This window comes from Cydia pomonella, chromosome 12, assembly GCF_033807575.1.
Source record: "Cydia pomonella isolate Wapato2018A chromosome 12, ilCydPomo1, whole genome shotgun sequence".
Lineage (NCBI taxonomy): Eukaryota > Metazoa > Arthropoda > Insecta > Lepidoptera > Tortricidae > Cydia > Cydia pomonella.
In genome coordinates, this window is record NC_084714.1 from 8,411,233 (window position 1) to 8,421,758 (window position 10,526).

At 36.5% G+C, this 10,526-nt stretch overlaps 1 protein-coding gene across 2 annotated transcripts; it reads right to left on the minus strand.

Moving 5' to 3' along the window:
* Positions 1 to 1,342: 1,342 nt before the first annotated feature.
* LOC133523417 (palmitoyl-protein thioesterase 1) lies at positions 1,343 to 10,503 on the minus strand. 2 transcript variants are annotated; one of them, XR_009800223.1, is made up of 7 exons: positions 10,190 to 10,503; positions 9,566 to 9,803; positions 6,706 to 6,870; positions 4,572 to 4,697; positions 3,406 to 3,556; positions 2,153 to 2,871; positions 1,343 to 2,113 (listed from the first exon to the last, which is right to left on the minus strand). XR_009800223.1 is itself a non-coding variant. In XM_061858976.1 (6 exons), the coding sequence occupies exons 1-6, from the start codon at positions 10,281 to 10,283 to the stop codon at positions 2,746 to 2,748; spliced, it is 900 nt and encodes a 299-aa protein (XP_061714960.1). In that variant the 5' UTR covers positions 10,284 to 10,503; the 3' UTR covers positions 1,343 to 2,745. The 2 variants fall into 2 exon arrangements, 1 of the variants encoding a protein (XP_061714960.1); XM_061858976.1 differs by having other exon boundaries at positions 1,343 to 2,871.
* Positions 10,504 to 10,526: the final 23 nt, after the last annotated feature.

The window sequence follows — 10,526 nt, forward strand, 5'->3', positions numbered from 1 at the left end:
TTGACGCTGACTGTACATTGTAGGTATTGAACGTATGCATCAAATCTTAATCCTTCTTTTAATCTTAGAAACAAATGAAAGGTAGAAAAATTCACTGCCTTGGGTGGGACTTGAATCCGTTGATCGTGGCGTGGCTTTAATAAACAATAACATATACAGGTCGTCTTTTTAATTTGCGAATGACATAACTCCAATGGATTTAATTTTCTACTTTAACATAAACAGAATGTGTATTGCATTGTATTTCTAATTATTAAATACTGCGGAATGGAGTATCGCGAGACAAACCATTGTGGTTTAACGATACTTTTTGATCAAATATTCTGTAATTGTGATTTATCTGTAATAAATAAAATAAAATAAATAAAGAATAAAATAGATATTAACTACACTCCACCCACAATAGGGTTGTTTCCAATTTTTTGAAACGCTTGTATTACATTCTATATTAACTAAAAGTTGCCCTAAAATTCAACTTTTATACTAAAAACGGCTTTAAATATGTTAAATTAACAAAATATATTTTGACGGATGCTTTCGCGCCCAAAACGCTCTTTGAAAATTGTGTGACGTCACAGTTTACGGTTTGACAGATAACTACATACACACGTAGAAGATACGAGCTGTCAACGAACATTTGTCATTTGTTGTTTATCGTCTAACTGTCGACACTGTCAATCCGAGAGTTGTGACGTCATCAGAATTTTCAAAAACGTTTCGAGTTTGGTCACGTGACGTGTGCCAAAAGATATTTTAAATTCAATATTTACAAAAATATGGTCATTACAGGTCCCCTAAAAGTAGTTTAACATGTTCTTGTAATCCAAAAGAATTTATTGGGATACAATTCTGCCCTAAGATTTGTAGATGGAAACAACCCTATTATAGTGCTTGTAAAATTGGCCTTATGATTATTATAATAAGGCAGAAAATTAAATGTATAAAAACATTAAGCGATGTGTATCAAAGAACTGACAGACTTCACGATCCTTGTAATCTGTTTGTGAATGGATTCATTTTAAGTTTAGATCACATAAAACGCGCCTCACTTAGATTCACTTGAATCCGGTGGTCGTGAAGTCCCACCCAAGACAGTGAGTTTTCCACTTTTGATTTGTTTCTACGCTTAACAGCCATAGCTTAACAAAAACCTTGTTTTATCCTCTAGCGTCCCACCGTCCTATTAATAGTACAAATTACCTCCAATTAAAATTAAAATAATTATTAAATGGAACAGAGTTGTTAATGTTTTATTTCGTTCGCTTTTAAAACAGGACTTTCACTTCTATATTCTAATAAAATTGATACATTTTTTTCTTATATGGTACGCCGCTAAAGGTCAAGTTACCGACTGATACCAGCTCCTCAGAAGCGCGTCAATGCGTAGGTACACGGTCTTTATGTAGTTAATCCGTGAATCTGTTATTTTTCCTAGAAAAAAGAATATTAAGTTTCTTTCTAGCAAATTGAGCTATCACGTTTTCGGGTGGTCCTAGAGCAGGGGTCAGCAAATTTTTGAGAACCGCAATTAGAAATCACTAGTATTAGGTATCTCGAGGAGCCGCAATTTTACTTCCAAGGAACCGCATGCGGCCGCGGTTACAGACCCCTGCCCTAGAGGGTCCATTATATTTAACCATCCCGTACAAGCAATATAGGCCAATTCACCTAGGCCTAGTATACCCAATTATATAAAATCAACATCATTTATGCAAGGTAAGTATATGTATCGTTGAACACTCGATAAAACTTACTATTAATGCAGTAGCAATCATCACTTTCTATGTAAATAAATATATTTACTGATAAGTATAAGTAATTCACTAAGTACATAATATAAAATCACGAATGCCAATATTTTCGTTTCCTACGAAAATGAGATTCTGTAATTCAGTCCAGTAATAATATATACTAATCTATGTCTACTACTAAAGAAATATACTAAAACAGAGGCTAGTAAATATGGAAGACTGACAGCCTCCATACAACGCTGCGTATGTGGATGTATATTAAAACATTTAAACTGTCACCATACTGATATTTTATATCATCAAAACGTACAGTGGTTTTGTCTAACCGCGGTCACAGGTAACAGGTAATAAACAATTTAGGCCTCTTTAACAGCTAAAATAGATGCCAATGTTAGGGGGACCTCTTTAACAGCTAAAATAGATGCCAATGTTAGGGGGACCTCTTTAACAGCTAAAATAGATGCCAATGTAAGTATAAAGCAGAGACGCTTTCCATATAGAGTTGACGCGCCTGTTGCTATATCTATTGCCCTCGCATAATTATATTGCTGTCCCGCCCATGAGGCCGGTTGTCAACGTCACTGTGCGAGCTGGACACCAATAGAGATGTCAACAGGCGGATCAATGTACGAAAATGTATACGGAAAGCGTCTCTTCTTTAGCGCCATAGCGCCATTTCATCTGTGGTAACTGAAAAATCGTGCAGAATGGAGAGCCTTGATGAGCACCAAGGCTCTCCATTCTATGATTATTCTGTGACCGGGGGTCGCGACCACATGAGGTCATTATTGTGGGCACAATAATGACCTCATGTCGTTGCGACCCTCAAGCAGGAGGAAACGAGGAAGAACTGAATTATCAAATGTGTTTTGACGATCAGTAAAACGCCATCCATATAAGCTGTCAAAATCGAAAAACGAATGTGTTAGACATTACACATCCCATATAGTCAATGATAGCCTATAAAATAAAATATATTCTTAAACATAATTAACTAAACAAGGTATTTGTTGATGATGTTGTCAATGAACCACGTCTCGTCGAACTGAAGATGGTCGCCAGGTTGGGAAAGGAATGCGAGCTTGCCGGCGCGGTCCATTGCTTGCAGGCCCAGGCGGTCCTGGAATACCACAAGTACTTTTTTATTAAATAATTAAAAACAACTAGAATAGTCTATGTACGAACTATTTTAGTCTATATGCCAAGCAGTGTTGGGCGAACGTTAATTAGAATTGACCGTTAACCATTACAAATTTAATCGCAAATCGTAACGGACGGTTACAGTTTAGGGTCCAATTTGTAATGGTTTATGTTCGATTCTAATTAACGTTCGGCCAACACTGATGCCAAGTCTATGGCGTCTGTTGCACCGATCCTTGTCCTGGAGTGTAGAGCCCGAACCATTCCGACTTACGCAGCTGCATCATACGGTCGCTATCGAACTTCACCATTACGAAGTGTTCCAGCTTCTCATATTGAGCATACTTCCTTACCTCGGAATTGATCCTGGACTGCAGCAGCGTCTGCAGTTCTGAGCCTTGTCCCGGAGTGTAAAACCAGAACCACTCCGACTCACGCGGCTGCACCATACTGCCGCTATCGAATTTCACCATCACGACATGTTCCACCTTCTTCCCTGAGCATACTTCCTCACCTCGGTATATATCCTGGACTGCTGCAGCGTCTGCAGCTGCGAGCCTTGTCCTGGAGTGTAGAAGCCGAACCATTCGGATTCTCGCGGCTGCACCATACTGTCGCTATCGAACTTCACCATCACGAAATGCTCCAGCTTCTTCAAGTTTGATCTATAAATACACATAGATAATATAATAAGTCACGAGTCCAAATAAGTAATATTCATTTATTAAAAGTTATTAGCTATTATTTATTTTCACCTGTCCAACGCGCCAACCAAAAGTATCTGTTACACTTTTCCAAATAGAGATATATCTCAACAGTTCACGTTCAAAACTATCTGCAACAGTTTTTCAGAGAATGGTAGATACTTTTAACGCGTAGTCTGATACACTACTTTTGATGCTGACAATACGTTTTTAATCAACTTTTGCAAGCTTAATTAGACTCATTTCCCACTATCCGATTGAGCTGAAACTTCACATATTTATGTGAGTTGGGTGACAATGCAATATGATAGTACAGTCAGCGTCAAATACTTCGTAGCAGTCAAAGTGGCCAAATAGTTCGGTACACCATACTAAATATATGGTGTACCGAACTATTTGGCTACTTTTACTGCTACGAAGTATTTGACGCTGACTGTACCATCGCGCTGATCTGAGGTGATCATAATTCTGTAATAAAACAACGCCGTTTCATTGTGTTTGGGAATATTAGATTATAATTGTCTCGGTCGTTGACTTTTGAAAGAAAAGAACTGAAAGCTTGTTTCTCGACAACTGGTGTTTTGGTAATATTATGAGTTTAGGGCTTGAGCCTTTTGCAGAGGGGTGGCCTACGCATTTGTGACCAAAACCTCGCCCTTTGGTTTCGATTTATTTTTTGTTACGAAATATTTCAACATTTCTATTGATACGAAATCAGAATAAGAAACAATCCTAAACTACCAATGGAAGTGAAATTTCACAACAATATTATAAAATCTACACTTTACCTATACCCCGTTTTTTTTACAGATAAGACATTTTATAACCTCAAAATAGTGCTAACTATTGAATTATCGTAAAAATTAGTCTGATATTCCGGTATGTCGGGATTCCGGAATTGCGGTATTCATGCCCTTATTATTATTTGACTGAGCCCTTAGGTCTAATTTCACCCACTAAGGTTTATTCACCATACCTATAAGTCTCGTTGATCTTCAACTCATTGTTGATGTCGGCAAGGTAAATGCTTTTCCTTTTGTATTCTTCCTCGTTGAGGGGATCGTGCCAGTAGGTAGCCTGGACCAGCGATGACTGGAGCCAACTGAAATTAGGTTAAGAAAATACAAGATAAAAACATTGCAAGGAAAACAAAGAGCCCCCGTGCCTTGAAACCCTCGCAACGCTCAAGATTCCACTTCTCGAACCAATTTTCAATTTTGGAATCTTTCGCTTGCTCGGGTATCAATATTAGCACGAGCGGTTAAACAACAACTTTGCCCCCTCTATTACAAGCTTGATATAAACAAGATCAAACAGTCATTTTTCTCGTGCTATCATATCGTTATCGGGTACCTATATTGTCCGTTTACCAGTAAATAATGTAACAGAACATAAATAATTTATAAGTGTTAAATTTTTATCAAGAACCTGTCAAGGTCTGTGTGCTGATCGTGATCGAGTATTGAAATCGAGTGCAAATACTGGCGTCTAATATAAACGTCGCCTAGTGTAACTAGCAACTAACACCAGAAATGTACATAAAAGTAAATATTCGCGTATTTAATGTCTAAATACAAATGCGAAAATTGACTATGTTTCTAAAGTTTTCACGGCTATAAATACTTTAGGAGGAGCGATTTTGAAATTAGACATAAGTACAGAACGCTTACGTATTCCACCTGTCCAATTTCTTGGTCCAATGTTAATTTGCGTCTCACATTTTGCTCAATGAGAGAGTGAGACGCAATGCGCATTGGCCAAGAAATTGGACAGGTGGAATACTACCCTAAGTTTGGACCGTTGATTAGGATGGACATATTTAGGCTAGGTAAGGTGTCGCCAGGGGGGAGCAGAGTTCCCCCTGGACTGGAGATCAAATATTACATACAGTAGGTACTTTTTTTGGAAACCAGTCGCTTAAAAATGGCATAAATCGAATTCCACAAGGCACAGATATTAGCAGTGTTGGCCGAACGTTAATTAGAATTGATCATTAACCAGAAATTGAACCGTAAACTGTAACCGTCCGTTACGGTTTGTTACATTATGACTAAATAGGTACATACCTAAATACCGTCAATTACCTTAATATTTACCTAGGATGAAAATTCAGTGATTCTATACCAAATAGTTTATCTGTCTATCTATATAGGTAGATAGACCAAGGCAATGTTTGTCAAAGTAAGCAATGTTGAGCAAGATAACAGTACGTTTTATTATAAGGCGAGACTAATCAATCAAGTAGCGGGCAAACTGTAATTTATAGTGGATATGGCAATAAATACTAGAGTAATTGGTTACGAAGGTCACCCAAGGTCAATCGACGTACACTAGAGAATCAATAACAATGCCATCCTATACTTCCATATCCATATTGGGCGGCATTTGCGTGACGGGAATGCTAAATCCGTGACAGTTAATTAGATTGATATTGGTGATAAGTAATATCATGAAATGTGGAACTTTGCCTCCAATGTTGACAGCGTATGATTAGTACCAATAAATAAATCTATTTATATCTAACCTCTAATGGACAGTCAATTGCAAAAATATGACAGTCCTATTTGTAGAGGTATAAAAGCCTGGCATACGAACATGTACATTTGCCTTAAGAAAAATATTATTGCAGGTGACATAATGATTATTTTTTACGAAATTAGTTTTTAAGCCCCTACTAGATTCATGAATTAGGGTTCCAGGGCTCAAAACCTACAAGGTTTAAAAAAAATAGTGAGGATCAGTTTAGGCATATTCGGTATCGTGTCCTGATGAGGAAAAAGTAGAAGATAAAAAAATTTGATGTGAAAAATAATTGGCTTTTGAATAAGGGGTTAGCCGACATGAGAACACGATTCAAACGACGCTTATTTACGCAATAAGTTTCACAGGACTTGGGTTAAAAAAATGAACAAACTCTGTCAAGGCCTAGATTTCTTCTGCATCGAAAAGACAGTCGCATTTCAATAAAGTAAAATATCCCAAGGAAGTACCTAATAATTCCAATAAGTTGGTAGGTAACAATGGATGCCCTGTGCCTGCGTTAATTCTAGAGTTTTAAGAAGGATTCCAGGGCCATTTAGAAACCAGGAAATTCGAAACACGAAACTCACCTCTGATAAGCCGCATAGTTGAGCAGCTCTCGTATGTAGTCGCAGGTCTTGTGGGACACCGCCATGCAGTGCGGGAGCCCGTACACGCCCTGGTGCTGCCCGCCGAGGGAAATGAAGCTCTTGATTGGAGGTAATTTGTGGCCATAACGCTGGATCATGCCTCGCCTAAAACCGGTATTTTTTAGAGTTAGTCGACTGCGCTATGTAAAGGATGATTATGTGCTTATCAATCTGGGCCCGGGTACGTCCTTAAACTACGTCCAAAAGAGAGGTAGGGGCATTGTGAATGTTGTCTCGCTTTGTGTGGTAGGGCACAGCACAGCGGATGTCAGGAGTTACAGGCGTACATAGGCTACGGAGACTGCTTACCATCCGGCGAGCCGTATGCTTGTTTGCCACCGACGAAGTATTAAAAAAAACTGTATATTATGTTCGTTCCTTTGTGGCACTCTAGAGATCAAACACGTGGACCAATTTTGATGATTCTTACGTCAATCGTTTTATCTAAGTTGCCTGAAGGGGTGTCACTAGGGCTATAACCGCGATAATCGAACTTCGTCAATTGCGGGCATTTTTCTCTGTCACTCTTATTACGTCTTAGTGAGAGTAAAAGAGAAAGATCCCCGCAATTTGCGAATTTCGATTTTCGCGGTAGGCCCCCAGGTGTCACAAAAGACACGACAGTAATCAAAACTGAATACGACAGTCAAATGCCATGTATCAAAACCTAATTCCCACTTAGATTTCCTAAGTTATTTTTTTTTATTTAATTACTCTTGTTTAAAAAGAAACCCTACTAGATAAATTCAACCGCGAATGTTGAAGATATGGAACGAATACTACGAATCCAGGTGCCAAATGAGCCGCTTGGCCGCTCAACACTGAGGTCGTACACTTGCATCGCACGACTAGCAATTACTGTAGAAAATCACTTTCCTACGCAGGAAAAGGCGTAGAACTTTGTACCTATACACCACAAGCTATAGTTAGGAAAGTATCAAATCACGTACCTACTGCTGGATTCAGTTCAGTGCCGACCAATTCCGTTGTCTAAGTTTTTAAAGTGTGATTTATTCAGAGGGTACAAGTAAAATTAGAAACGCCCGAGACCCTGAACTTTCAGTGAAAGCTATGAAGAAGCAAAATCTAATTTATTCTAAAAATGTTTGTCCATATACACCAAATTTTGTAAATACTACATATAAAAATCTTATTATACAATTTTTAATTTTGCTAGAGATGTAAAGATAAATTAGTGTAATACCTACCTAAGTATATTAATGTAGTCTTGTACCATATCATAAAGGTCAAAGAGCGGACATACTTGTATAACAGATAAATGGAAGACAAATAGACTTTGCCTCTTGAATTAATAATAATGTAAATGTAGCTGCAGCTTCATACAATTCAACTTTATCGAACTTAATAATTTCTAGAGACCTATTAGGAAACATCATTTCATATGTTTGAAAAAAGAAAGTGAAAATTACTTCTATTTCAACATAAGGTTTCCAAACACAATTATAAGTACAATATATTATTCTTATAACAAACTAGTAAATATATAGATCATAGATAATATATAACAATGACTGTTGCAGATCTGATAAGTCTCTGTGAATACTCAAGCAAGAATTTCCTTTAAAGATAGCTAAGAAAAGTACAACCTTTAATGACAATAGAAAGTTTATACATCTGCTTTTATATTACAGTTGACTCTCGTTAATTCAAACCCGTGATAATTCAAACCTCTCTATAATTTGAAGCTATCATGAGTTCCCTAGGACATCTCTTGATATTTATAAAAAAATCAATATATTTTTAAGCACTTGGTAAATCAAACAAAAAAATCATCGCTAAAATTTCGAACCATTTGATATTTCAAACTCATTAATTCGTAATATTTTAGAAGTCCTTCAAGTTTCGAATTAATGAGAGTCCACTAATAAATAAAAAATAAATAAATAAAATAAATATTATGGGACATTATTACACAAATTGACTAAGTCCCACAGTAAGCTCAATAAGGCTTGTGTTGAGGGTACTTAGACAACGATATTATATATAAACAAATATTTAAAAATACTTAAATACATAGAAAACACCCATGACTCAGGAACAAATATCCATTCTCATCACACAAATAAATGCCCTTACCAGGATTTGAACCCGGGACCATCAGCTTCGTAGTCAGGGTCACTATCCACTAGGCCAAACCGGTCGTCGCAACTTCCACCGTATTTAAATATAATATACAGATAAGTTATAATACCTAGTCCACATTCCACATGTAAAATATTTTAAGTATAGGTTGACCCACATACAATTTTATGCTCAATCTGTATGACCAGTCATCATCACTTCATTTACTAGGCTAGTTAAGCTGGCCCAGTGTGAGTTATCAAGTCACATTATCTATTAGCAGATGTACTTATGCAGTTTTCAGGAAGCACTAATGAAGTTTAAAGATACATTCATTCAAGCTATAAATCAGATTGAAAGTTGCAAGTACCCAAACTGATGTAGTTTTAAACGCATAGGAAACAAGTGGCTATGATACCTTAATATATCATTGTTAAGTGTTTATACATTGGTATAAAACCAATAACATGGCCCAATCAATGGTTGATTTGCAAGTCCTAAGAGATGCAATGGCAAGAAGCTGATGGGGGCAAATCTTACAATCAAAATATTATATAAACATACTACATAACTCTGTCACAAGGAAAAACCCAGAGTAAATGAATAAATAAATGTTATAGGACAATTTTAAACAGAACAACCGAGTCCCACTGTAAGCTCAATGACTAATGAGGTTTGTGTTGTGGGTAAGAAATGCAAAACTAGAAAAATTACTTACAGAAACTGGCATCCCTGTGAAAAGCCAATCACATTAAAGCCATTTTGCAAATTAGGGTCCGCCTCTAGTACTTTGTATGCATAGTCTATTTGTTCATTAGGGTCCATGAAGAAACCACTCTCCCGGTCTTCAATAGTGTTGTTCCCAAACCGTAGAGATATGACATACACATTTGGTATTTGTTTTTCTAAAAATGTTTTGAAGCCGCCCAGACTGTAGAATGCACAGCAAGTGTCTCCTGAAAGTAAGGAAAAATAATTCAGAATATGTTTATGACTTGTTTCAAGATCTTATTTACTTTGTAACACAAACTTCTTGGTAATGGATTTTCATGCATTTCCCAGCAGCACTAATTTTTAATGAGTTGTTTTTATATTTAATGACAATGCAATGATGGGGCCTGCTAAAGTAATGAGAAACTATAATATAATGTATAATATATAATTATATTGCCGAATATGTCAAAACACATCGTGAAAAGTGTATTAACACCACTAATTCAATATTATAAAGAATTAGATCAATAAAACACCAGTAAAAATTTTATTTGAAATTTATAATATTTAAATAACGGCAAAACTGTCCAATATAGAAAAATAAGGTATAAGTCAAATAATATCATACCCATTCCATGCCATAGTACAATTGGTGTCGGTGTTTGACCGGCCCCGACGATTATAGCGTGAATTAAACTAATTAACGGCACCACCAGCTTCATTGTTTATTGCAGATAGTGACACCAAAATACAAAATAATTATTGAAAACGCTTTTGAACTACCTATGCACTCAAAGTGATAGGTAGGTACTGAATTCAAGTTATTTCCTAAACACGGATTTGATCTTAAATTAATCTTTTTCTTATTTCATTCCGAAGGCTACAAAAATAAGACCGAACACCATAAATGTAATATTGAAATGAATAATAATATTATATGCAACGCAACTCAATAACAAAGAACT

What these genes read in the sequence shown, in the direction of transcription:
- LOC133523417 (XM_061858976.1), bottom strand. Translation starts at nt 10,283, where the DNA reads ATGAAGCTGGTGGTGCCGTTAATTAGTTTAATTCACGCTATAATCGTC. An exon ending in TGTACTATGGCATGGAATGG is followed by an intron (nt 9,804 to 10,189) that starts GTATGATATTAT and finishes CCTTACTTTCAG; the next exon opens with GAGACACTTGCTGTGCATTC. An exon ending in AAGATCAACGAGACTTATAG is followed by an intron (nt 3,557 to 4,571) that starts GTATGGTGAATA and finishes GTGTATTTATAG; the next exon opens with ATCAAACTTGAAGAAGCTGG.